At 46.9% G+C, this 27,363-nt stretch overlaps 2 protein-coding genes across 3 annotated transcripts; both read right to left on the bottom strand.

The window, feature by feature from the left end:
- Positions 1 to 869: 869 nt before the first annotated feature.
- LOC125699664 (regulator of cell cycle RGCC-like) lies at positions 870 to 3,990 on the bottom strand. Its single transcript, XM_048959447.1, has 4 exons — positions 3,729 to 3,990; positions 3,223 to 3,303; positions 2,767 to 2,829; positions 870 to 1,861 (listed from the first exon to the last, which is right to left on the bottom strand). The coding sequence occupies exons 1-4, from the start codon at positions 3,973 to 3,975 to the stop codon at positions 1,854 to 1,856; spliced, it is 399 nt and encodes a 132-aa protein (XP_048815404.1). The 5' UTR covers positions 3,976 to 3,990; the 3' UTR covers positions 870 to 1,853.
- A 1,264-nt stretch (positions 3,991 to 5,254) lies between these two features.
- LOC125699807 (rho GTPase-activating protein 6-like) lies at positions 5,255 to 26,792 on the bottom strand. Of its 2 annotated transcripts, none has more exons than XM_048959735.1 (11): positions 26,612 to 26,792; positions 22,467 to 22,623; positions 18,567 to 18,629; positions 16,386 to 16,645; positions 15,185 to 15,380; positions 14,637 to 14,692; positions 14,125 to 14,275; positions 13,383 to 13,531; positions 12,433 to 12,603; positions 11,833 to 11,930; positions 5,255 to 10,940 (listed from the first exon to the last, which is right to left on the bottom strand). In XM_048959735.1, exons 2-11 carry the CDS (start codon positions 22,579 to 22,581, stop codon positions 10,811 to 10,813), a joined length of 1,389 nt encoding a protein of 462 aa, XP_048815692.1. In that variant the 5' UTR covers positions 22,582 to 22,623; positions 26,612 to 26,792; the 3' UTR covers positions 5,255 to 10,810. The 2 variants fall into 2 exon arrangements, with proteins under 2 accessions (XP_048815692.1, XP_048815691.1); XM_048959734.1 differs by lacking the exon at positions 26,612 to 26,792 and adding an exon at positions 23,340 to 23,483.
- Positions 26,793 to 27,363: the final 571 nt, after the last annotated feature.

Raw genomic sequence — 27,363 nt, 5'->3', positions numbered from 1 at the left:
GAGGTTGTGGAGTTTCCTTTTTTGGAGATATTCAAGACCTGTTTGGACACCTACCTGTGCAACCTACTATAGGAAACAAATATGATTAGGGGACTGGAGCACCTCCCCTACAAAGACAGGCTGAGGGAGCTGGGCTTGTTCAGCCTGGAGAAAAGAAGGCTGCGGGGTGACCTTATTGCAGCCTTTCAGTATCTAAAGGGAGCCTACAAACAGGACAGGAATCAACTCTTTGAAAGGGTAGATAACAGCAGGACAAGGGGAAATGGTTTTAAATTGAGGGAGGGAAGATTTGGGTTGGATTTAGGGGGAAGTTCTTTACAGAGAGACTGGTGAGGTGCTGGAACAGCTGTGTATGCCCCATTCCTAGAGGTGTTCAAGGCCAGATTGAATGGGGCCCTGGGCAGCCTGGTCTGGTATTAAATGGGGAGGTTGGTGGCCCTGCATGTGGCAGGGGGGTTGGAGATTCATGATCCTTGATGTCCCTTCCAACCCTGGCCATTCTGTGAAATGTGCTTTAATGGGGGAGTATTGTCTGTAGAAGTCCCTTACAACCTCTGCAGTTCTGTCAGATTCTGTCAGGAACAGCACAGCACGGACTGGTCCCATAGACAGCAGGAGCTCAGAGATAAATCTGACAGCAACAGAACCTACCCCATGCTCTGGGTCATCCAGGCACAGGCAAGCTGAGCCCAGGCAAGATGACCAGGGGATCCACTGGAGTCTCCCACCTGCCTTCAGCCAGTGGAAGGCTGCTTAACTCATTCCAAGCCTCCCCAACCCCTCATAGCCCATGGGGAGCACCCAGGGCTGGGAGAAGCGTCTCCTTGCAGGCAGCTCCAGAGATGAAGTAAGCTCACAGGAGCAGGACAAAAACACAGAGACAGACTCAGAGACTTAAAATCCCATTCATAAAAATATATTAACTGTACAGTGTACATCATCATTGTTACAGTATTGACAGCAGAAGTCAGGGTAGAGGCACTTGGGGTCCAGGCAGGGGCCTTACTTGCAGATACCCAAGAGAAGCAACAGGCCAGCAATGGCTGCCACTGCCTGACATACTGCTGCAGGGACAGACTTCCTGAACCAGGAGAGGACACCAAGGTGTCAGTGAAGCACTGCTAGTTGATCTTCACCCGTATCACCATCATGCCACTGTTGAATCCAGAGGATAAATTCCCCAGATCCACTTGGTCAGCAGCCACGAGTCCCTCTTTCAGAGCATAGCCTGATGCCCTCACCAAGAGGGTTTCATATCTTAGTGCCAGCAGAGTCCTGTCCTGCATATGGAGGCAGACTGAAGCCCAGCAATTAAAGCAGAGCTGACTATGTCATCATTCACAGCTGCTAGCCAGCAGACCTCAGCAGATCTCATGGCAGGCCCAAGGCAAGGATGATAGCGCTGTTCCATGGCTGTGTCCACAGTAATGTTGAGGACCATCCTCAGGCTCCCACTGCCTTTATGCCAGCCTGCCCTGCCCAGCCCCGGGTTCTGGGGAGCCCCTCCTTCTCCTTGCCTGGGGGTGCCATGAACATGCAGAGCTGAACATGCAGGCCTAAGCTTGCCAGTGCCATGAGACTGGCACAAGCGCAGCTGTCCCCAACCCCACAGCACCAGAAACACATTCCAGTTCTCCCACTGCTGGAGCAAGAAGCAGTTGTCGAGGCAGGATCAGTCCATGTTTGTGGCTGGGATTGTCCTTCCCTGGCATGAAATAGCATGTCATGGCACAGAGGAGCTGTTACCCACTCAGCTGCAGGATGGCAGGGACACAGAAGCATTAGGTACATCAGGGAGGCACTCGGTGTATCTGCTGTGGATCCTTCTCCAAACTTTCCACCAAAACCACATCTCACATCTCTATGGGACAAGCAGTAAGATAGAAAAGTAGTGAGACAATAGCTGGAGGGGGTGCATTACTACAGTGGATATCCCCACGCTTGCTCCCAGAATCACCTGCAGAAGGCTTAGAGCAGAAATCTGCAGTCAGGGCTGCAGCTCCCTTTCCTCATTACTAACTCGAAGTATTATTCAGGGCCAGCCGAAACAACATTTCTTTCCCCTCCCTTTTGCACATCCAAAATGAGTAGACTGATGGGAACAGATACTGGGAACAAAGACCTACTGAGGAGGGCAAAAATAGAAAAGATGACCCCCATGCCTCAAGTTACCCCAGCTAGTGCCAACCTCACAATGCTGTAATGCTGCCCAAGAAAGCCAGCCAGAGAGACTCAGCATGACACTTCCACTCTCTTCAGGGACACCTGCAGCTGAGCCCTGTGTCAGTAAGGGAGCATCTGCAGAGTGATATCACAACCCAGCTGTGCTTTCAGACAGCTGGAATTCCCCATTCCACCACTGCACACGGCATCCAAAGTGGTTTCTGTTCTGCAGATGCCAACGTTCTACTCTGATAGACTTGCTCACTGTCTGCATGTTCCAATGGGCCTTTCCCCAGGCCGGTGCTAGTTGGTACTTATCAGCCTGAACCCTCACATTCCTCATAGGACATTTTCAATAGGCACATATCACTAGGGCTCTCCTCAAGGGCAGTACTGCCACCTCCACTTCAATAGCTGGGGAAACTGAGGTGCCAGAGATATTCACACAGAAGAATTTCTGCCTCAATCGAAAGATAAGAAAAAAAAGTCGTACTCCAACTCCACACCAGTGTCAGAGCACAGCCAGCTCTGCAGAAACCACACTGATGTCACAAGCTGTCCCATATCTGTGGGAGAGCCTGGTGGACAGAACCACATACATACCCTCTAATACTTTGTCCAGATCCGCAATGAACTCCTCCAGCTCCTGCGTGTCTCCAAGCTTAGCTAGCAGATAGAAAGACACCATCAGTGCTCTTTCATCCCACTGCCCTCCACCAACACCCCTCCAACCTAAGTGAGGGGCACACAGATCAGAGCTGGCAGAGCTCTGGGAAAGAGGTTTCACAACAACAACGCTACCCAAGGACAGCACAGAAAGGAAATTCACAGGGCTAACTGACTGCAGACACACACCTCCACACCTGAGAACTAGCCGTCTCCTCACAGCCCACCAACCCCATCCTCTCTGCTTCCAGTTTCATACCCAGGCTCTGGGAGTGGCAGCACAATGACCCAGCTACAAGGCACGGAACTTCCTTCACTTGCTTGTAATACCTCCCTAATGCAGGGCAGGGAAACCCCAGAAAACAGCCCTTCAGACAGACCTTCCCACCTTACCTTTAGAGGAGTAAGGACCAGTGTGGGTGTTGAGATCTTCCTCACTGGAGTTCAAGCTGCTTGCTGGGGATGTGCTGGTACCTGTGGGTGCAAAAGCATCATTCACTGCCCAAGGCCAGAGGCACCCAGTAAACAGACTGCAGAACCAGGGACCGACCCCGTGCACACTACAGGACTCTGGGCTACTTTCTCACTTGTTCAGTCTGTCCGCTCCTCCCTGGCTAGAAGGAATGCTCGTAGGTTGCTGGGCATGATCTTCCCTGTTCTCTCAAACAGCTCTGCAGAAGCAGTACCAGCAGATGCTGGCAGCTCCTGGACCAGGACCCAGCCATAACCACAGCCCTCCCAGACACCACATTACTCATCCTGCCCACGAGTCGGGTCAGACAGGCAGCCCAGGGGCTGAACCAGCAGAAAAACTCGTGTTTTATCATGGAAGAGCCCCAGAGCTCTCAGAGCGATTCCACCCTCAGGAACACCGCCCTCCCCCGCAGCCCCACACTCACTCTCCAGCTCATCGATGCCGCTGTCGTACACACTGTGGCCCGCTTTCCTCTTCAGCTCCTCCAAGTGCCGCTCATACTGACTCGCGGGGCCTCTGTCGAAGCCTTCGACGACCTCATCGAACTCCCGCAGCAGATCGCTCAGCTCGTCCGACATGGCTGCAGGGAAGCATTGGGCAGTGAGGGACTGGGGACGCGCACCGGGCAAAGCCTCGGGAGCCGTCCCAGGCTGGCGACCAACAGACCGCATAGCCGAGAGATAGCATAGCCCGCAGCGCCCCACGAGCAGGCTCCCTCCTACCGGAGAGGAGCGGGATCCCGGCAGCACACAGCACTTACCTCCCCGACCCGATGCTCCGATGTGGCGGAGGCGGTCGCGGCGCATTTTGTATCAGCGCCGCCGCCCCGCGGGCCGCTCCGCACCAATCGGCGGCACCGGGCGGGGCCGGGGCAGCGCCGGGAGCGGGATGCGGTTACCGCAGCGCCGGTCTGGGTCTCCCCGGGTTTCCCCCCAGCCCAGCCCAGCCCAACCCAGCCCAGCCTCCTCCTCCGCGCTGTTTCCCGGTGCGATTGTCCAAGCGCGGTTGGCCCTAGGCTGGAGGTCGGCTATGTGCTTGCGGACCTCAGCATCTCCTGCCTGCTGCCCGTACTAGTCATTAGCCCAGCTCTTCCAAAAAAGAGCTTTTAGCCTCCAGGAGGCTGCTGTCTGTGATAGTCGCAGAGTGGCCTTGTGAGCTTGAGTTTGCCTTTGCCTGAAAAACTGACCTACAGCAAGGGTGAGCAGCTAAGCCAAGAGGGTGATCAGTAGCACAAAGGCTAATTGGGGGGCAGTATGAGACAGAGCACCCCAGGAGTCCATTCTGTGTACTGTCCTGTTCTACATCTTCTCTGAAAAGATGTTGGGGCAGAGTGCACCCTAGCTGGGCTGCAGGTGACACTAGCCTGGGAGGAGTGGCAGACACAGCAGGAGGCTGCACTACCATCCAGAGGGACCTCAAAGCTGCTCTATCCTCTGCTTCTAGGATGATCAGTGGGTTCTGTCTGTAGTTTCAATCCCCATCACTTTGGTGGTCTCAGGGGGCAATGGGGAGCTCTGATTGCTTTCTGCCATCCCTAAATCTAAGTTGGGAATCCTTTGGGTGAATGAACTGGTCACAGAGGGACACTACAGTCTTCAGAAGAAAAAAAAAAAAGCATGTCTGTGTTTTCTAACTGTGCTCATTTGGAGTTTTCTTTAGCTTTACTCCTGAACTATCAGCTAAAGCTGACACTTTCTGGGTGTAAGCTAGCATCCCTATATTCGTTTCAACGCAGAGTGGCACAGAATATGATCTCAGCCCTCGTGGTGCAGAACCTGTATTTAGAAGAAATTGCACGTTGGTCATCGAGAAGCAAGCAGTTATTACAGCAGTGTTTGACGCTGCAGTGGGACTGGCCATGCTCTGATTTGCCATACTGTGCTCCGGGGTTTTCACTGTAAATAACACAGTACTGGGAAAGCTGGAAACCCCAGGCAATTCCCCTCCTACTAAGCCACAAGAGTGCTGGCCCACAGCCAGCTTTGGGCTGGTTCTGCTGCAGAACTCTACCAGTTCTAACCTTCTTAAGACCTCTAAAGCTGACTCTAGCTGTAAAACCCCTCTGGTGTTGTGTAGCCCAAACTGCTTCCAGCAGTGTGTGAGCAGGCAGCCCACAGCTGCCCTCAGCAGCATCACTCTGTCCTGGCACCTGGGGGCTGCAAACTGCCAGACAAAATTTCTGACTGTTTTAAAACATATTTTTATAGCAGTTTGCAAATTCAGGTGGGTAGCAGGGTAAAAGAGGCTGAAACTGAAGCATGGCAAAAGCCAAGCAGATTTGCCAGGATCTAGCTTTACTTCTATCCTTCAGCTTTGTGCCTGCATCTCTTCTGAGGAGCAGGCCTATTGGGGTAGCAGCTGAGCAAGGGTCGGGTAAAGTGCTTCAGGAACAACAGTGCTCTGCGACCGATTCATGAAGTCTTGTTTGTTTGAGGAAGCTGAAATAGAACAAGTCATATGTAAGCACACGTGCCAGGCAGTGTCTGCTGCTGCGCTGCTGAAAGAGCACTTCATGCTGCTGAGAGGAAGCAGCACACTTACAGAGACAAGTGGTGACAGCTGCCCTCATGTGGAGCTTTCAGCAACATCCCGGTTTATCCCCTGCCAGTGAAGTTTCAAGCCTTGCATGCAATGGAAGAACCTTACACTAAGCAATTTTCTTTCTTTTCAGTAAAAAATAATTAATCTTTGAAAAGTGCATTTCTCTGCAGTGGCTGCAAAGGACAGCCACTTCATGCTTCGCGGTGAACCCTCGGTTGTCCTTTAATACAGTGCTTGGCACACTTTTGCACAAGCAAACTTTAAAAGGAGTTTTCTTGCAAAGCAGAGCAAATAGCGTTTCATCATAGCCATCACTTTCAGGTTAACATAATCAAGAACAAGAATTAAATGCCCTACATAGTGGTGCTTTTGAAAATGCATTTCTTCCCATGGCCCGTGGGGAGCAGCACATGAAACGCAGAGTGTGCGTTGTGCACACGTTTGAAATGAATCTGAGTGCAGCCAGCTTGTCTGCCGGGGTGCCTCTACAGGGCACAGAGGTGACTGCAGAACTTTTCGTTGCCTTAAGCGTGGCTTCCAAAGGGGCGAGGCACATCGATTGCTTGATGCTACTCTGGTGTCAGCCAAACACACAGCCTGAATGTCACTCACATCTTCAAACCCGGTCTGGCTCTGCAATATATTTCCCCAAGGCGCTTCTCATTTGGTGTTTTGCTGGCATCTTCAGACTTCAGCTTGCCACTGTTGCCACTGCACATTTGCACCTTTCCTTTGCCTCTTTTGTAACCTCCTCCATCAAATGTGTTACGCAGGCACCAGGGAATCCCATACAGGACACTCCTTTAGGACAGCCCTTCTCAGGATATCCCATCAATCTGCTGCACTAAGCAAGACTTACCCCTCTATTCCCCACATGTCCAACATTCCATATTTCAACATGACAAAAATATGATTTGCAGTCCAGGTGTTGCATGGGCATAATGATTTGAGCGTCCTTATGTCCATTTAAAGACAGAGAGATCATCTGCTTTTTCTTGAATTCAAAATTATGAGTATTTGTAACCACTCCTCCTAAACTGAGGATCTGTTTCCTTCCCAGTGCTGTCTCTTGAGGGTTTCACAGAAATGGCATCCAACTGCTGTAAAACCCCTGCCCTGAGCCACCAACGGCACTGGCTACTAGAAGACCTTATCCTCATTAGTGCTGCTAACGAACTCAAGCTGTTGTGGCTGACACAAGATAAGGTGTCACTCACACCCCATGGGGACAGCAAGACCAATGCTGACTGTTGACTGAGGAGCAGAGTCTCACTGATGGGCCAGAGGCTTTTAGGAAGAAACTGAAAGGTCCCCCAGAAGGTCTGCTTTTGCACCAGGTATAATCCTGCATCTGTCAGCACAGACCAGCTGCTCTCTGCCTTCTTGGATATGATCCTGGTTGCACAGCTGGCCATTGGCTGCCTGAGAGTGTTGATGGCCCCGGGAGCATTCAGCAACTCATGGCATCCTGTGTTTATCTGTTCCTGCAGAGTCAACAGCACCGCTAATCTCTGGATTCGTGGGAGGCTTTCACCAGCTATCTCTCAGCACACTCATCCTTCTTTAGCCTGCTATTTTCTGGGTACTGCTTCTCCATCCATTCTGAGTGTACCCATCCACAGGAAAAGAAGACCTTTTCAAAGCAAGAGTTCAATCTCAAGCAGCGCAGCTGCAAAGATGCAGTACCCTGTGCAGGTATCAAGCACTGGTCAGATGAGGCTATGGTGGAATATCTCCTCTCCCTGTCTGGTGCTAGAAAGATCATGTATTCACTAACAATCCTTTTGAAGCTAAAAAGAATGGCCAAAGCCAAGCACTGTAATGACAAGTGTGGGACACATGAGCTGAGCTGTGAGCTCCCTCCTCACAAAGAGGGAAGTGCTGGAGTACATAGGTCTGCACTTGAGTTATGCCCCCAAAACAAAACTTAATCCCTAATGAAAACCTGCCTCAGTTGTTTGCATGACCCCAAATGTTTTCCCATGGTCACAAATTTCACCTGAGCATGCAGAGGACATACAAACTGTTTCCATCAGAAAAGGCCCAAATATTTAGTCTATCTCAATCCCATAGTCACCCTAATCCCACTACTAATCCCTATCAGTCCTAAACTAAAATTAACCCTAGCTCTATTTCTACCACTGAACACACACTAAGCCTATGCCTGCCATTAGTCCTAGGAAAAAAGATTTTATCAGTGAAACTAATACGGTGCATTTATTCATCTCCCCCCACATCAAAACTTCCCTAAACTAATTCAATTGTCCTGAGAAAGCTTCAACCCACTAAAAAACTTGGAAGTAGGAGGACATAATCATAACCTTACATGGAAATTCAGCATTAATCCCAACCTTAACTGCACATCTCATGCAGGGACCTATGCAGAGCATTTCTCAAACAGCTGCCAGGTGGTGCAACCTCTGTGTGGAGTGCCCAAGAAGATCTGGGCTTTGAAAACCCCAGATGACTCTAGTCTTTCTTTGGCAATTCATCTCCAGTCCCATCATGCTACCTCTCCTTGCTATCCCTATGGCACAGTTCTGTCAAGCCCTCAGACACGGTTCCTTTTCAAAAGTATTCTTCTATTTTCCAGTCATTTTGTTGAGAGGAAGGGGTGCGAAGTACATCAGCATCAACACAACATGGCAGTGTAAGACATTCAAACTACAGCAACAAACAAACAAATACTATTTCCATACGTCAGTGGATGGCAGTGCTGATGAGGAGCTCACAGTGAAAGGAAGTGCTTCTGATGGGATGGGAGCTTCTGTACAGATAAATTTTAATCAGTTTCCTGCAAAGACTGCATTTGGAAGAGTATCAAATAATATATGAACTCAGGTAAGATAAAATTAATTAGTAATCAGAAGTTTCCATCACACAGGAAAAACTCAGTGCTGCCTAAATGTAACATAAATGTCAGGTTGGTAGAGACCTATAGGGCAAGTAGCAAAAGGAGCCAGGCAACCTGTGCCCTGAGTTATAAATCCACTCAATTTCTCCACAGTTCAAAGAAAATAAGTGTCATTGTGTATCTCATGATCTCTATCTCCAGAATAAGTAATAGATTTGCAGTTGATTTCAGGGTGTCCAAAAGGGAGGAGCTGTGACACCAGATCCCTCTTTCCCCAGCACCAAAAAAATGCCAGCATATCTCATATCCTGCCTCCTTCCTGTTCTGCAGCACTCCAGCTTTACCCATCTTCCTTCCCTACCTGTCTGTCCTAGTTCTCTACATCAACACTCCTTTGGGCACCTATTCTCCCTCCTCATGTGATCTCTTAACTTCCTATGTGCTCGCCCTCTTCTTGGCACTCTGCATTTTCTTGGAAGGAAAGTCTCGACTTTGAATATGAATATGATCATTGACATCTCAGACCAAGCAAATATAAAATTCACGATCTCAAAAAACAACTGAAAGACAAAAAGTGTTCTGTGCACGGTTTACAGCATTGTTGTCTCCTTGTCTGTGACCTCCTTTTCCACATACACCATCTTTGTACCACATCAGGAAAACAGCCTTTAGAAGAGGTCAGAATCTATCAGGAGCACAAAGGCAAACGTTTTCATCATATCATGGCATGACACAACTAAACCTCTGAAATGCTTCCAATACCCAAAGCTGTAACACTTCCAGAGCATAAGTCTTCACCTGAAGACAAGACAGAACTGTTAGAAAAGGCAGATTCATTCAAAGAACTTGCAAATCTACAGTCACCCCCCCCCATCCTATGCTCCTTTATTTCAGCCTCTCCTGATCTACCAACTAGAAAACAAGCACTCTTCCCTGCAGACTCAAACTCTGCCTCAGCCCCTACTCCCTGTTCACTGGGACATTCTGTCCTGTGCTTGCTGAAAGTTTGGCCTTCCGCACGTGATTAACTGATCCCAGAAGAGCAGCTTCCCCTCCTCCAGATATCTGGTGTGTGAACAAAGCAAGAACAAGCCTGGGAACACCATGGGCAGCTTTATCCTATGTTATGCTGGCTGTGGATCAGTGTGCTTTGGGCCTACCTGAAGGCCTGGGGAAGGCTTTCCATAGCACCCCTCCTTTCACTGCTGTTTCGTCTAAGGACAGCCCAACCTAGGGGTTGATTGGGGAAGGGGCCACCAAACATGTCTAGCAGTGCAAATGGAAAGAATACTGCAGAAAATATTTGCTGATAACTTTCATTCTATCCCATCAGCTAAAAACATACATTTGCATGTAACTTGCAGTGCCTTCCAATGCATCAGATGCAGGAAAAAACCAAACCAGACATTTATCAGCCAAAGATCATAAGACACTCAATATCCATAATACATTGTAATACATTAGATAGTTTACTTACTGAATATTATTCAAGGAATAAAGACGTTCAGAGTATACTTTTCTTTTGTACTACACTACCTATATATTCTGTGGTCAATACTGTGTTTTCTATCTATAAAATTAGCAGTTGGAAACCTGAAATCAAAATTTAAATATATACATATATCCATGATTCTTTCTGAACATGGCACGCAGATCTTTGCAGTAATGGTGGGTTATGGTCATTTCTTCAGCTCTGAGATGTCTTTCTGCACAAAGCAGTGACAGGACAACACACGGCGAGTGGCATACCAAAGTATGGACTGCATGAAGTTGAACTGCATTTTCCCATCCTTACTGCCCTGCTAGCAGTCTCCACTCACTTGTGTTTCAGGCCAGTCACACCCAGTGGGTCTCAGCCCAAGCTGCTTCTCTCCCAGCCCTGTCCCTGTGAGCTACCAGACAATGAAACTGTAACTGAAAATCCATTCTGCTGCAGAACTGACTACACTGGAACCATTTTGCACGCCTACATTTAGCAAAGATACTTTCGCATACATTCATGCACCCTTCCATTTTCCACTCCTCCAAAGCAGGATAGAGAACATATTTTTGTATTTTTGTAGTGGAAACGTTGCCCAGTTTTGTCCATGGAAGGCAGAGCTGATTTCTGGCTAGATGTCAACGTTCAAGTTCAGGAATGAGATGTTGCTGTACAACTCTGAGAGTGAGTTACTTTCCGGGGTCTGATGAGACATCAGGATTGGAGTATGCTCCTCTGTCGAATTCTCACTTTCTGTGCGCCTAAAAAAGGAAGAAATAGAAAAAGAGAGATGTTGTTTGACCCCAAACGTTTGTCATCTTTCACCAGCACCAATAGGAATGTGAAGTAAGACAAGGAGCAGTAGCAGAGACTACTTGTAAGATCTATGCTACAGGAAAACATTTCATACAGGACATTCTGTGTACGCTGAAGGAGTGCCTGGATCTATAAGAAGACTGAAGGCTGCTGAGCAAGTCCTCCTTCAGATCACAAGGGAGCAAAGTACCTCCTGTTTTACGACATGATAAAGGCCCAGCCCACGAGGCACAAGGTCCTTTTAAACCATCTTTCTTAATCACAGGGAAGAGCACAAACTCAAGTTCTGGTCTTCCATGGGACTACCCAATCTTGCAGTAAAGGAGCACGTGCATAAACATAGCTGGCAGTCACATAAACAGATACAGGCACATGCCTACTTACATGTGCGCAGGAGGGGCCAAAAATAAGCAGAAGTGCAGACAATACCAAGGATGAAGGAGGTTTGGAGGTGGATAGTGAAAGCAGGTAGTGAAAATGCAGCACACGCCAGTGTTGAGCGTGGAGCAGTGTGGGGACTGGGAGTGTGTCAGGACGAGAGATGCATAGATACACACAACAAAAGTGTGCAGTGGAGAAATTCTGAGGCAGGAAAGACTTCATTAAAGGAGAGAGCAGAACACAGATCAAGGAGAAATAGAAACAGAAGCTCCTAGGGACAGAGAGAAACCATGATGTTTCAGCTCATAGAAGGTGTTAGTAGCAAATGGAACGTGAAAAAGGGTGATGAAGTGTAAGAAGAATCAGCAGGATTTGTGTTGATTTGCCAGCAGTGCAATGGCTGTGACTATACTGTGCAGGTGGGTGCCCTCCAGCTGTACTCTGAATGAGACTTACAGCACAGCATTGAATTTCCTGCGTAAGAGGTAGTCAATGACATCAGGGTCTGTCTGAAACAGTCTCCTGAGGATCTCATGCTGTGTTTCTGGAGAGACCTAGGAGAGACAGACAGACACTGCTCATGGTGCCCTACTGTTATTTCTTTCCCATCATCTGCCTGAGCTTATAATATCTGAACCTCCCACCATCACCTTCTAGCTCCTTCCTTCAAGGAGCTCCAATCTTTTTTCCTCATTCACTGGGACTTCTGAGAGATAAACAGTACTGAAGTGCCACTGCTGCAGCTTTTGGCTGGTTGTTTCCTGTCCTGAAGGAGTTATTTGTGTGGGTAGAAAGTGACAGAAAAGATGGGACTTATGAATCAATAGGATTCTATGATTCTATGACCTGTTCGTAGTGTGCCCCTCAGCTCAGTCTTAATGAGACCAGGAACAACCCATCCCAAATTAATATTTACATGTACCATGAGGAATTAATCACATTTCTGCAAGTCACCTGCTGTTAAGTGGGGCTGTGAGTATATCTTTGTACAACCATTAGGAAAGAGTTCAGAGAAGAAAAGGTCTAGAGAAGATTACCTGAGAAAGCTTCACGTACCTTGAACAAGGTCTGATAATGCTCAATCAGCCTTTGAACCACCAGTATGATAGCTGTACTGTCTTCAAAGTTCATGGCTCCAGCATCTTTTTCTCCAGGCCTCTCTTTCTGAAGGATATTGGGACCAAAGATAGTGGCCAAGTTTGAAACTGTCATTTTATTCCCAGGGATCTAGTAAGCAAGAACAAAGAAAAACTGCAGATGCAGCAACATGCAATATCCAGGATAACCTCACAGGAACACGAGCTATTGAGTGACAAATAGAAAGTTGATCTGGGTCCAGCTCGGTCTTCTCTGAGCACAGGGCTAACCTCAAGGCTGTGTGCAGCCTTTCTTTGCATCATTCCCACTTAACTCACTTTGACAAGCTGTACAAGAAGATGACATCATGTTACAGTTTGGGACAAAACCAATCTCTTTGCATCATGAGGAGACCTAGAGCTCAAACTGTCCAAAGAAATCAAAATCAACCTCAGTGAATCATGGTAAGTTCCTCATGACAATTGGAGTTGGAAAAACCTGGGGTTACTGCAAACCAGAAAAATGGAACTGAGAGCAAATTAGACTCACCACAGAGAAGGAAATTAATTGAAAATACGTTTGTTTATCTTTTCCTGTTTTTTCTTCCTTTGCTTTAAAATGTCGCCTGCCCTAGCTTCTGTGAAAACAAAACCCATTCCAGAACCTTACCTGTAAGACAGAGTAGCATCAGGTGTGCAGTGTAGAGCAGCCTGGATTATCACCTTTAGCCACTGTTCTAATCAGATGAATTAAAAATGCACAAAACTCCTCAGCCTTTGGCTGGCTCAAGAGTATCCACAGGAGAGAGTCATTGCAAGCCCAAGGTGTCAAAGGATTAAGCCAAGCTTGCAATTACCTTTGGAAGGTCTTCATCAACGAAGTTTAAACAGTCCTTTGCCATAGAGCTGACCCCTGTGGATGAGCCTTACCTCCTGGCCATTGGGGCCCCAGGAGTTCTCAGCATGCCGTGCCACCTTGCTAAGGAACTGCAGGAGACGGTGCAGCGTGTCACTGTGGCAGGGGGGCAGCAGGAAGAGCAGCAGCTGCAGCACAGCCAGCTGTTGTGGGCCCTCCATAGCTGGACAGAGAGAAGATCATTGTTTAGTGCAGTTCCTGGTCTGCTAGACACATATCTCCAGCTGGATAGTTCTACTTTAAATTTGCAGTAACAAGTTCTGGAGGGAGCCAGACAGGTTCTACCCTTTACAGTAAATCAGTAAAGCCAGTATTTCATCCTGCCTATGCAGGTATGTAATGCATTTAATACTGTGCAGACCGTGACCAAAGACTGTCCTAGGCCAGTGAGCCTATAATCTGGTTATTGATGTGGAAGCCGAGAATCCAGGATTTGAATCATCAAATATGAGAAGGATGGAAAGGAGGGGAAAGAGAGACAAAGAGATGGTGAACCAGACCAAGAAAGTGTGAGAATAGCAGCGGAGACAGCCTAAAAATGCAGTCACCCTAACTGTGGAGGGTAGATGGACCTGGACAGAACATGTGCAAAGACACCTTTAGGAGTGGAAACCACTGGGCTGAGATACTGCATAGCAAGCTGAACTGTGCTGGAGCCTGGTGAACGCACAAGGAGAAAATTCCCTTTTTTCCATACAAAACCAGAAGTAATGGGTGGACTGTGAAGAAAGAGAGCAATGCACTCTGAGTGCTTACAGGCTGTGCTGAGGAAGGCTGTGTAGAGCTCCCTGGGAATCAGTGAATCTGGCATGTCACGAAGAAACTCTTTGAGCAGAGCAGCGACATCATGAACACTTTGATGCTCATCCAAGAAGACATCCAGCCCATGGTCAAACTCTTCTCTCAGCTTAAAGGTGGAAATGAGAAGAATAAAACCAACAGTCACACTGTCAAAAAATGTTCCTTGTACAGAACTGCTGAAAGGAGGCATGCCAGAACCCAAGAGCGGCTTGCTACTGACAAGAGGGAACTCTGAATTGCCATTAGGTGAATGAGGCCTAACTGCTAAAGGCAGCTTGGAGAGATGAAGCTTGCTATCCAGAGCTGGGCAAAGGACTCAACAGGTTACAGATTGCTTGTTCTCCAGTATATTCCTGCAATATTTTAGACCACATGCCAGTGTCTGCTTCATTCATTCACCTTCCACACAAACATTTATCCTGTGGATATGAAAATGCAGAAAGGATGCAGTGAGTGCCTCACTTTACCTGCTGAACTCTTTTCTTGGAGCTCCCAACCCGGAAGATGCCCACTGTTTGGAGACCTGGAAGACAGACAGGTTAGTGCTCTGCATTCCCACAGCACCTTGTAGCACCAGGGCATGTTAACATCATGGAAACAGTTATCTTGCCCTGCTTATGAGGCAGTGTGTTTTTCTCTGTTCTTGGCAGAGACAATAAGAAGAAAGGTTTGGGAGCTATAAGATTTGCTGGGGTTATCTGTGGCTCAGGAAGGAGATCTAACCTTAAAGTCACTCCAAACTATAAATTGAATTTACAGGGGAGGTTAAGGCCAGTACAATAGGAATGGATTGATTGATACACAAGTGACATTCACCTCTCAGTCCAGTGGTTACCCCCAGCTTGGAGAACTCTTGCCATGTGACTGCTCAGCAGTGCATCCTGCCCCAGAAATCTGCTGCTGCCTTTTCTCTCTGAAAACTGCCAGGCCAAACAGCCCTGGCCCAACACCTACAATGGGTTTTACCATCCTACTTTGGGACTGGTCATCTGGCTGGAGGGAAATCCTTATTTACCATATGTTTCAATGTGTTTGCAACATCTGTCCACAATCCGTGGGACCTGCCAGATGATGGGGTTGAGGCTTAACATCTTTTTCTTGCCCAGGTTCCTCCGGGGATCCAGCTCATGGGGATGTGACAACTGCAGTGCCTCCAGCAGCTTGGAACTGTTGCCACTCAGTTCAGTGATGCAGTCCACAGACATGGCTCCCTGAGATGAAGCAGAGGTGATTTACAAGGTGGCAGGAACTGTCCCACAGGACACCACCATGATTGTTACCATAGAAGTTAGTGACAAAGAGAAACATGGCCTCCGAATGAATATAGAGGTCTACAATGAGCCTAACTTGGGTTGTTATAGAATCACAGAGGAACATTTCAACTGTTGTGCCTTCATTTATGTGCACTGTTCCTAGCGTGTTTCTAAAAACAGCCTTCCTACTGGGACAGAGCCTATACTGCTTGCAGACATGGGGAAAGAATAAACATCCCCAAACCTGCCATCTTTATGCAGTGCACTGGATTTAGTCACCTACATTGGAGTTTCTCTACGCCAGGATTTACAAGGATGTGACAGAGATCAGGCATGGGTCTCTACTCCAAAGAAATGAAGCAAACTTAATCCAAGTTACTACATACATCCTCTCACAAAAAAATAGAACTAAAACCAAGGTGGCCAAGGCTGACCAGTTGCACCACCTTCCTTGTTCTTTGATGCAAAAAGAGTCAAACACTGCAAGCAGATCATCTCAGCATCGTTGCCCCTCCACCAGTGAAAAGGGTCTCACCCTGCTTTGTGGAGCCAGCAGGACCCACTATCAACAATCAATTTCTGATGGGAGTTCAGAAAATCTGAGGTCCTGTCTCTAACTGCTACATTGCCAAAAATCTGAGATGACAGATGCTGGTACTGCTCAACACAATGTTATTCAATGGAGGGTCTGAAAAATCTACACTACTGATGATGAATCTACTCCCATTCCTATCTGCTGTAATAGGAATCTGGCCTTGTTGGTTCTGGGGACCTTGGCTTTCCTGAGCTCCAAGGCTCCATAACAGCTGGTATAGGCTGGCCCACTCCTCACAGTCCATCTCTTCTGTAGCATTAGCCCCTAAGCGCATGAACAGTAGCCATCACATTTGCCTGAGCCTCCCCAGCCTGCAATACTATCACAACGATTCTGCCACAGAAGTTAGCTCATTTCTGCAATCGTACCCTTCGTTGACTCCAGGAAGAGTTATGGTCAGGAAAATCTGGGGAAAGAGGCTCCTCAGGGAACACTTCATAAGGTACCAGCAAACAGCCCCTGCCCAGCGGGGATCTCTTCTGCATCTGAGCCCGAAAGTTTGTCACTGTTTCTTCCACCTCCACGCAGAACCGGCGGCTGCTCTTCACTGTTTCTTGCAGTTGTCTGTTTGCACGGTCATTGGCAATGACTTGGCACAGTGGGATCCCAAAAGTCTGAGGAGAGCAGTCTAAGAAAAAAACATGGGAGAGATGGAAAAGTATTGTTAGCAGTGAAAATCAACTAGGGCAGCACAGGCCAGCTGCCAATGACACACGTGCATGGCCAGGTAAAATAATTAACTCACAGAAGAGAATACCATGATACTGTAAAGGTAACGACCAGCAAGAGTGCAAGCAGGACTGCATGTAAAACAGACTGAATACATGAAAAGGAGACATGTAGCTAGAGTCCAAGATGGCAGACCTGCAACTATCAGTCTCTGCTCTCAGTTTCTCTTCCATTTCCCTAGGAACCTGAAGTGTGCAGCAGAAATATCCCAAGCGAGCCAGAGCAAAACCAAGGGGAGCTGCTGTCCTTGAAAAGGACTGGGACATTGCTGTGATGGCACTCAGAGTGCTGGGCAGCATGGCAGGCAAGTGGGGAGAGCTCCATGAGAAAGACAGCAGGCTGAAGGAAGAGGAAGGAAATGCAGGGAGCATGCCAACAAAAGCAGCCTCCTTCAACATGCTTGTTGCAACTTGCCTCAGTTTTTCTGAAATTTCTTTTCTTTCATAGGTCACAACCCTATGAAGACACCCTACTATCTATTAAGCATAGATTTTAAGTCACCAGAAATATTTTATACCAAACATTATTAGCAAATTATAACCTCCAGTCTCCTACAGGGCTTCCATCAGCTATGTCTGTTCAGAGCTAACAGTCTTGGTACTAATGAAATGCTGGGCAGAAAAGGATCCAGGGGTATTGGTCAACAGCCAGGGGAACATGAGCCAGCAGTGTGCCCAGGTGGCCAAGGCCAATGGCATCCTGGCTTGTATCAACAATAGTGAGCCAGCAGGACCAGGGAGGTGAACATCCTTCTGTGCTCAGCACTGATGAGGCTGCACCTTGAGCACCATGTTCAGTTTTGGGCCCCTCACCACAACAAAGACATCAAGACCCCAGAAAAGGGTAACAGAGCTGTGAAGGTTATGAAGTACAAGCCTTACGAGGAGTGGCTGAAGAAGCTGGGGTTATTTAGGCTAGATGAAAGGAGACTTGGGTGAGATATTAACACTCCCTACAACTACTTGAAAGAAGGTTGTATCAAGCTGGGGGTGGGGGGCCAGTCTCCCAGGCAAAAGAAGATAGGACAAAAGGAAATGCCTTTGAGTTGCACTGGGGAGGTTAATGTTGGATATCTGGAAAAAATTCTTCATGGAATGGGTTGTGAAGTATTGGAACACACTGCCCAGTTATGTCCCCATCCCTGGTGATATTTAAAAGTCATATATATATATGTGGTGCTTAGGGACATGGTTCAGTGGTAAACTTGGCAGTGCTAGGTTAATGGTTGGACTTGATGATCTCAGAGGTCTTTGCCAACCTAAGTGATTATGTGACTTTTTCCACAAATAATTCTCCCATCCTCCCCCCCAAACTCCTTGTGGATACTAGAAGACTCTTCCTTATTTGCAGCATACACGTCACCCTGGGCCGAAGGGTTTTGCAGCAGAGCATGAGCCACAAATTCATTTTATAAATTATCAGACTGCTGGTCAAAATTTTCTTTGGGTGGACTTTTTGTGCTTTGGTGAAGAAAATTATTAAGTGCTCATTCCCAGCTGGCTGTGCACTAGACTTCTGTTGTTCCTAGCTTTTTGGCTTACATCCTTCAAGGGACAATAAAGTCAGAACTCAAACAGAAAGATTGGGGGTTGAATGAGCAAGTAGACAAGACCACACCTTTACACATACACATTTGTGCAAACACACACTCACCCTTCTACAGTCTCTCATGGCTATGTATGCATCATTACACTGCAGAAAACCAAAGCAACATGACAAATCACCTTGCTAATTTCAGATACCTGGCTCAGCCCCGTTAAAAATCACCCATTCTGTTTGAGAGTAGTGACCAAAACCCTGCTAAGGAGGAGGCTACTCACCTTTCTTCTCCTTTGAAAAGCTCTCCAGTTTCTGACGGATAGATTTACCGCCCTTAGGTCCAACTGTGGGGAGAAAAGCAAAGGCTTTGCATCATTAGGCTGCTTTGGCACAGTCCCATCTTGAAGCTGTTTACCTTTCTGCACCCTCACAGGTAGAACATGTCCACAGGCACCTCCTTCAGGTAGGGGGATACTGGGGACTTGACACAGTGCTGTTACAGACCATGCAGGACAGCACACTGGCATCAGCTGTGTGGGGGACTACTGTCATAGAATTATAGAATCACCGAGGTTGAAAAAGACCCTACAAGATCATCCAGTCCACCTATCACCAATAGTTTTCTCTAAACCACGTCCCTCAACTGACAACTGTTCTCCTGAAGTGGAGGAAGGGGCCCCAGCCCCTCTGAAGCCTGACACCTGGACAGCAGGATCCCATAGCACTAAACTGTGGATTAAAAGCAACTCAAGTGTGGGACTCACCCCTATCTGGCTAACAGCAAGAGGCATCTGAGAAGTATGACTTGTTCCAGTATTTTGCTGCATAAGTGAAGTGCCTCCTGCCTGCGTATGAGGCTGTACATAGGAAAGCCTTCATTGCTGTAGAGCATGTCATGGAAGATTACTGCCCGTACATGATAGTGGGGCCTCTTTCCCACATCCTTTTGCATTAAGGCCAGACTCTTGAGCCCCATTTGTGATATCACAGACCAGGGTAACATGTTCCAACCCACTGCTTGCACTTAGTTCTCCATGTATTTCTGCTGTGCCCACAGCAATTGCTCCAGACTTCTACTTGGCTTAAGGCAACACCATACCTTACTGCACCTTCCCAGCTACCAGGCATGGTAGACATGTAACTGCAAGCTAGTGCTTATGAAATACAACGCAGGCAGCAAAGTAATAAGGATTACAAAAAAGAATGAACCACAGCTGATCTTTCTGGTGGCATCCCAGCTTCCCACATCCCACTCCTGATATGCGATAGCTATAGAGTGTGTGGGATATGCTGCAGCCAGCATATAGTTCTTGCACATGAAAGACCAGTGGTAAAAACCTTTGCTGCCCAAAGGCTGTAGAATAAAAGTGTTCTGGCCACTTTAAATCCTGTCATGTTATATGTGACCCTGAATTGATAGTGATGTTCTAATGATCACCTAAACACTGGGAAAGCTGCTTTAATTCAGACTCACAGGTCTGGTCTTGATACTGGAAAAAGGAATACAGCCCTCTGTTTCTGAACTTTTTTTTTTTCCCCACATAATATAAACAAAAAAATTAGACAAAACATCACCCAGAAATCCCATTTTGGTCCTAGACAGCCAAGCCCCACACTTAAGTAACCTCAGACATTCACATCCAGGAACAGCAGTCACCATTTTTTCATCGCATCAATTAACTGAAAACTCATCCATTAATCACTCTAAATCTTCCCAGAACACATCATCCTACCCTGGCCTTTGCCATTTATTAAGAATTCTATTCTTAGACACAGCTTGTATAAATGTTTGGGTTATTTTGCAAGATTTAGAAGGAAGCTACTTTGATATGAACAGTATGCACATGAAAACACAGTGTACATTAATCATTATACAGCACTGTATGTTTTGCTTCATTAAATGAATAGCAAGAAGTTGAAGATCCATCTGGAACAAAAAACACTACCCAGATATAGAAGAAAAAATGCCAGCAAAACCCCACTGTTTAAACACACAGTCACAATAACTCTCTACTCCTGGAGCCATCCAAATGTTCCTAACAGAAACAAACCAGGAGGCAGCAGATAGTAAAGAAACCACATGGATCCCCCTCTACAGAAGGCATGAGCTGCTATCTCCGTGGCAGAGTAATGCCTATGACCTACTTCAAACTTGGGAGACAAGGGCAACTTCTTTTCAATGCTAGTTGTACCTCCTTCAGAGATTTCATCTTGTTTTGATCTTCTCCTACTTGAACAACAGACTTGTTCTTGCAGAATTGACCAACATGAGATTATAGTGTCCGTCAAAAGGATCTTCTGCAGTTCAGGAGGGCCATCCCAGAAGTGGCTATTTACTCAAAAGTCTGCAATGCTGCAGAAGTTTGTTGGGACTGAACGAGGCAAGGACTGAATGAGGAGAGTAGCCCAGGGATATTAAAAGTATCCAAAAGGGTGGCTCACACATCCTGTGTTCCCCACAGTGTATGGTGAGGATTAAAGAAGATGCTGAACATGTTTTCACTGAGGGAAGTAATAACAATCATATGATGGCTGTTTATTAAAGAGAGCTATTTATCAAAGAAATTTCACGTAGGCAGTTTTTGGGGAACAAGCACAGACAGGTCAACGTACTCAAATGGAGACAATGAAGACCAAGTTCAGGCACTTCCAAACATTATGAACCTCCCTTTAATACATCAACTCAGGAGAACAGTGTTGCAGGTGCAATATTTTCATAGCTAATTCTCATCTATTCTTTTACATTGACTCCCAGCCAACGAACTGAAGAGGAAGAAAAAAAAAAAAAAGGTAGAAAGCTGAGGGATACAGAGACAGAGCTAAGGAGAAAGGAATTCACTGAAAAGCACTTTCTTCAAAAACCAAGTGAACATAAGATACATAACGCACACAAAGATGAGATCAGGAGTTTACACTCCCTGAGCTCATTCTGCAGGAAAAGAGGAACCTGACTGACAGAATGCAGGACACGGAAGGAAATTGTCGATTTGCTTCTCGCCCTGCTGTTGTTCTGTAGAGAAGCTCCTGCTGCATGATATCACTGAGAACGGTTCACAACAGCTCAAAACAAACAAACAAATTGGGGAGAGCAGAATGTTTATGAACAGAGTTCCCCAGGGACTGAAAGAAACTGCAGTGGCTGCTGCTGCAGCCCTGGGGTGGTTGGATATCCTGGGAATGAGAAGGGAACTTTCTTCTCTTTCACTCTTCTTGAAAATATTTCGTGCAATGGAAATGTTCCAAAATATTCCAAATATTAATAAAACAAGAAACAAAACTTGAATGTCACCCAGAATAAATAGATGCAGTTACATTCTGGCACCTGTTTTCTACACAATATGAGTCTGAGGATGAGCGATAGAACAAACTCCTTCTCTGTAGCAGCACCCCAGAGCTGGGGGGCTCCAGCCCCAACCTCCTGTATCAGTGGCGGCAACAGCTGTGAGTGGGCAGTGAGGCTGGAGAACCCTTTGCAACTGCTCTGCTAGTGTACAGCTCACGATTAATAAGCATCTTTTGCCATACTGAGATGCCAAAATATGGCCCAGAGCATAGAGAAGGCATTTGCATCTGGTCTTCCACTGTGAAATTACAAGTATAATTTGAGAAGCAGTCAAATGATTCTCAGCTCATAGTGCTTACTTGGTTAGATGTATAGTTGTTAGGGAACATAGGCAGTTATGGGAACCCAGAAAATGCCTTTATTTCTTTGTAGGCCGGGACAGAGGACCATAATCCTCTGTGGAATTTCTATATTTATCTGCCCATTAATTTCAGAAGCATATCATCTAGCCTTGCATAAGCCCCATCTCAGCATCAGAGCTTTGTGCAGAACATTAATCCACAAAACAAAGCTTACCCCATCCCAGTGGAATTGCCCCGCTGGAAGCCCTTGCTAAATCATGTTGTATCTGTTTTGGATTAGGAGGACCAAAGGCAGGGTAATATTCTCACACTCTCATCAGCACACAAACCCTCCCCAAAAGGTTGCTTCAGCCTCCAGTGCTCAGACCAAAGCAGAAAACAAACAAAACAAAAAAATGGACAAAAACTTTTAAGTGAAAGTGTCACAAATACCAATCTGTAAATATCATCCCACATTATGAAATGCAGGAGTGTGGATAAATAGAACTAAAGGCTCAGACCTCAGTCCTCCCCTGGCAGATGCCATCCTCTCCCACCTTTAGCCAGGCTGAGATCTCCAACAAGCAGCTTTTCTTGCAGCTGGTAGAGGGCTAGCTCCTGCAAACTGGCTCTTTCCAGCTCTGAAAGGCTGTGCAGGGACACAGGTTGCATTTTGGTACTTTGTTTTGGCAGAAGAGCTGAGATAAAGGTCCTCTGAAAAACACATGCATAAAAACAAGAGTCAGGATTACTTTGCCCACACACCTGCTTAGGATAAGAAGCAACTGAAAATGCCACACAGTGTCTTCCCAAGCGCAGACATCCTGCTTCCTCCTCTCCAGAGAGCGTGCTGGTTTGTGACCACGCTGCCCCACTGCACCCTTCCAAACAAAGGCCTTTACAGGCACCAGGGCTCTCAGCCCTCACTCTTGAAGTCTCATAGGATCCCAGAGGCCTCTCGTTGCTTGGCAGAGACCTTTCTGGCCAGGTGCTCTTCTTTCACATCATTACGTCCCCCAGCTGTACCCACTGACCTTAACCCTCAGCTGCAAATACTTGCTACTACTATTGGAGATCAACTCTGGGTTTGTTCAGACTCAGACTTACTTCATCCTCCCTCTCTCTCAAAAGTAACATCTGACAAAAACCTTGCACCAGTCTTTACAGGATCCTGTGCACGTGCACACAATTCTTCCCATTTACCCAGATCTCTGTGCTGGATACATGGGATGAATAACAGAGAACTGGCAATTTCCTGAGAACAGCCTTGAGTATCTCAGTATGGTTTATGGTGGCTGTGGGAACACTGGAGTTACAGGCAGACCAGTACATCCTCTCTCCTCATGTATGACAAAAGAACATGACAACAGTGCCTTGTAGCAGGATACTAACCTGATGGAGCAATAGCAGAAAAAAAAAAATTTACTCACCCCTTCCAATTTTCCAATGACTGGCAGCAGTTCAAGAGGAGAGCAACCTCTATCCAAAGAAATACCGCTACCTTGGCTGCTAACCCTTAAATGAAAGTGAGGAGGGGGGGGATCCAGGCTCTTTTTCATTACTCAGGTGCATTGCCTGCACCTGAGCTCCCTTGGTTAGCCATGCCTTCTCACCTAGTGTTCAACTATTGGTTCAGGCTGTGAGGTGGTAATTGCACTGCACCTCCTATGGTGTGCACCACCAGGGCAATCCCTTCCCTCACCCAGTGGCTGTGCTGGACCATAGGGTATGGTGGGCCTTTGGGCTACCAGGGTACACTGCTGACTCAGATTCAACTTATTATCACCAGAAACCCCAGCCCCCTTTCTGTGGGACTGCTCTCCATCCTCTTGTACCCCAATTTGTATGTAGCCAGGGTCACCCTGTCCCAGCTGTAAAATCTGGCACTTGCTTTTCTCAAACTGCATGTGGTTGGTGACTGCCAACCCACATTAGTTAAGATCACTCATCAAGGATTCTCTACCCTTGAGGGAGTCAACAGTTCCTCCCAGTTTAGTACCATCTTCAGAATTCTGCAATCTTAAAATCAGCACACACCCCACTAAATAAGACTTACAGCCCCATTTTATTCAAAGTTGTTCTCCTCTTCAGCAGTAATTGAGAGAAAGGAACAGCATTAGCAGCACATACATAGAAATGACATAGTAAAAGTACAGCTATGAAGGAGCTTTCCCGAGGAGGGCTTTAAAGCAATAACCAAAAATAAATGGCTGGATAACTCCCAGAGGCAGAGACAAGGGAGAAAACACCCAGGAGTTCCGGCCCATGTGGTGTAAGCAGACAGTCTGTACAGGTTCTTGTGGTAGCCTCAGCACATTATTGACTGCACACCTCCATTGCCTGTGCCTGGGGACGAATGTTGTCTGGGGCAGTGTTTGCTTTGGCCAGGTTTTCAGCTCCTAAACAGATTTAGAAAGTTACATAAATTTTAAAAAAGAAAAAAAAAAAAAAAAGTTGTTATGAGCTCCCCTGAAGGGCAAACCGTAAATGGAAATTTAGCTAAAGGCAAAGATATTCTTGCAAGATTTGAAGTTTAGAACAAAAACTACGTGCCTCTGCAGGGATGACAAAAATGAGATGCAACACAGCCAAATTGTCTGGTAGTGCTCAGCACCTCTGTACAATTAAAAACCTGCCACTGGGGTACTCAGGTGCCCATGGCTGTCCAGTACACTGGATCAGGCTAAAGCTCCAGTAAGACCTGGTGCAATGCTGTCTACATTGCAAGTAACCCTGCAGATAGCTAGACTTAGCACTAAGCCATCCAACGTTTGAAGCTCAGGGAGGCATTAACAAGGAAGCCAGAGAGACACAATATCTGATGGAGGCATTCGTGTCCTCCTTGAAAGCAAAGATTTGGATTACTCCACTATTAAAAAACATCAGGTTCTGCTGCTTTGTTTGGCTTCTCCTTAGCTGATCTGATCTATCCCTCCATGCGAACCCTTCACGCCAGACTCATGGGAGACCCACCATTTATAACTCAGTACATTGCTTTTTATAACTTTCACGCTGTGGGGAAAAAAAAAAAAGAAAAAAAAGTGGAAGGAAAATATATTTTATTCATGGTCTCAAAGGGATTGCATCTTAATAGTCACTTAAACTACACTTTAACTGGTCCTACCAAATTTTACAGAAAGAGTGCTGAACTCCTTGAGAGCAGCCCTGAGGAGAAGGGCTGTTCTGGTGAGTAAAGAGCTCATCACAAGCCAGCAGTGTGTGCTTGCAGCCCTGCAACCGTATCCTAGGCTGCATCAAAAGGGGGTTTTGTGCCTTTCTGCTCTGCCCTCGTGAGGCCCCATGCAGAGCTGGGGCCCAGAGGAAGGTCTTGAAGGTGATCCGAGGGCTGGAGGACCACTCCTATGAAGACAGGCTATGGGAGCTGGATGTGTTCAGTCTGGAGAAGGCTGTGGGGAAACCTCATTGCAGCCTTCCAGAACTTAGAGGCAGGAGGGGGAATGAATTTTTACGCAGTCTGATAGTGATAGGAGAAGGGGGAATGGTTTTAAACTAAAAGGGGAGATTTAGGTTAGATGTTAGAAGGAAGTTTTTTAATCAGAGGGCAGTGAGGCCCTGGCACTGCTGCCCAGAGAGCTGTGGGTGCCCCATTCCTGGGGGTCCCCAAGGCCAGGTGGGATGGGACCTGGGCAGCCTGAGCTGGTGGGGGCAGCCAGCCCATGGCAGGGGTTGGGACTGAATGGGCTTTAAGGACCCTTCCAACTCCAGCTATTCTGTGACTCTATGATTCTACAAGATTAAAATGCTGACTTTGACAGGCAAGTACAACTCCGTCTGCCAGCAATAGCTTGTGTGTTTCTGCCATGCCAGGAGTCTGGGATGGGCAGAAGTGGTGTCTAGCTAGGAGCTGCCTGGCAGCACGTGCACAGGTCTGCTAGCATCAAATGCTGCAGATGGAGAGACAAGTGCTGAGAATCAAACTGAAGGAAATTATCTTTGTGTAGATGATGCTCACTGCTCCAGGCAGAGACCCTGCCTGAGCTAAAAAGATGGTCAGAGCATCACTGAGGATGCAGCTGCCTTGGGGAAATGAGGAGGAAGCCTGATTAGGATAGAGAGCAGAAAAGAGAGTAAGCAGGAAGGAGAAGTCGGGTCTTATCTGGTCCTATTCCACAATCTATAAGAGCAGCCTTATAAAATACCGCCGTCACTAGTTTTATAATAAACTTTTTGTTCAGTGGTTAACCCTCAAAATCCTGGCCTTCTTGCAATAACTGTATATTTATGCTCATGGGTGCAAGCTAGATTGAGAACTACACCAGCAACTTCCAACTCTCGCTGATCACAGCATACAAACTCGTGGATCCCATGGGTGTCCCAAGATATGTGAAGCCCTGCAGAGCCTTGTATGAGATTAGAAGTATAGCCTGAAAGGAGGAAAATGCTGATACACAGTCAGGGTAAAAACAGTAATAAAGAAAAAAACCCTTCAAAGGTGGTTATCATAAAAACTGCTGTATTAACACTAAAGCAGAAATTAAATCTTTCATTGGTAATATTAACATGGCACTTCCCCTTTGCAATTACTTTCTTTGCATATTTTTAGGACTAGGCCCTATTTAAATAATTTCATGGGAAAAGCTCAGCACATCTGCCCCTTCTAATCCCATACGGCTGCATTAACTCCCCCTTTTTCAGCAGTAAAGTCACTCTATTTCAGCTGGAATGAAGAACATGCATTTACCTTCCTCCTTTCCTTCTCACAGCATCACCAGTGACAGCCTAAGTTCACTTCTTTTCCTTCAGGATGATGAATCTTAAAGCAGTGTTTCCACCATGTCCACATGCAGCCCATGCAGAGAGTGAGGGAGTCTCCTGCTTGCTGGGAGGATGCAGTGAGAGAAGTGGAGAAGTGATGGGGAGGAGAAGTCGCAGCTGAAAGTAGACAAGGGGAGGAGAGGGGTGATGAGGAAATGAATTTTCTGCCAAGAGAAATGAGAGCAAGAAACATCCTGTGGAGACAGAGGGCAGCACTTCCCACGCCTGACAGTGTTTATTCCTTGGCAGAAAGGCTTATTGCTCAATTCCTCGTCCCCATGCTTTCCCTGCCCTTATCTGTCAACGACTAGGACACTCATAAAAGCAGTAGCTTTCCTGCCAGATGAAACCTGAAAGAGAAATTTGCTGCTTTGGTGCCAGTCAGCAAAGGCGAGTGGATGGTTTTCACCTTGGCTCTCCTCCATGAAGACCTCCAAACTGTTCCATCACATTGTATTAGAGATGTCCCTAGTGCAGATTGGTGTGGGCAGGATGGGCCAGGCACACAGCTCTTCTCTGTATCCATCAGGTCCTATGCAAAGCGCTGGCATTAAAGAGCTCACAGGCATGATGGAAAAGGTGTTCAGCTGGCATCTCATATGACATACTGAGTGTGGTGGTTACCGATACCAGAGAGCCTTACACATCAACCCACAAAACATGTGTGTTAAAGCCTAA

Source organism: Lagopus muta, chromosome 13 (assembly GCF_023343835.1).
Source record: "Lagopus muta isolate bLagMut1 chromosome 13, bLagMut1 primary, whole genome shotgun sequence".
NCBI lineage: Eukaryota > Metazoa > Chordata > Aves > Galliformes > Phasianidae > Lagopus > Lagopus muta.
The sequence above is the reverse complement of the archived record's forward strand: the minus strand, read 5'-3'. Positions and strand labels throughout refer to the sequence as shown.

Excerpts from the sequence above, each read along its gene's own strand:
- LOC125699664 (XM_048959447.1), bottom strand. The coding sequence starts at position 3,975 with ATGCGGTCTGTTGGTCGCCAGCCTGGGACGGCTCCCGAGGCTTTGCCC. Across the intron at positions 3,304-3,728 it reads CGGCATCGATGAGCTGGAGA|GTACCAGCACATCCCCAGCA; the intron begins GTGAGTGTGGGG and ends TTGCACCCACAG. Across the intron at positions 2,830-3,222 it reads TGGTCCTTACTCCTCTAAAG|CTAAGCTTGGAGACACGCAG; the intron begins GTAAGGTGGGAA and ends TCTATCTGCTAG.
- LOC125699807 (XM_048959734.1), bottom strand. The coding sequence starts at position 23,468 with ATGAAAAAGAGCCTGGATCCCCCCCCTCCTCACTTTCATTTAAGGGTT. Across the intron at positions 13,532-14,124 it reads AGCCTTCCTCAGCACAGCCT|CTATGGAGGGCCCACAACAG; the intron begins GTAAGCACTCAG and ends CTCTCTGTCCAG. Across the intron at positions 12,604-13,382 it reads GGGGCCCCAATGGCCAGGAG|ATCCCTGGGAATAAAATGAC; the intron begins GTAAGGCTCATC and ends CTTGCTTACTAG.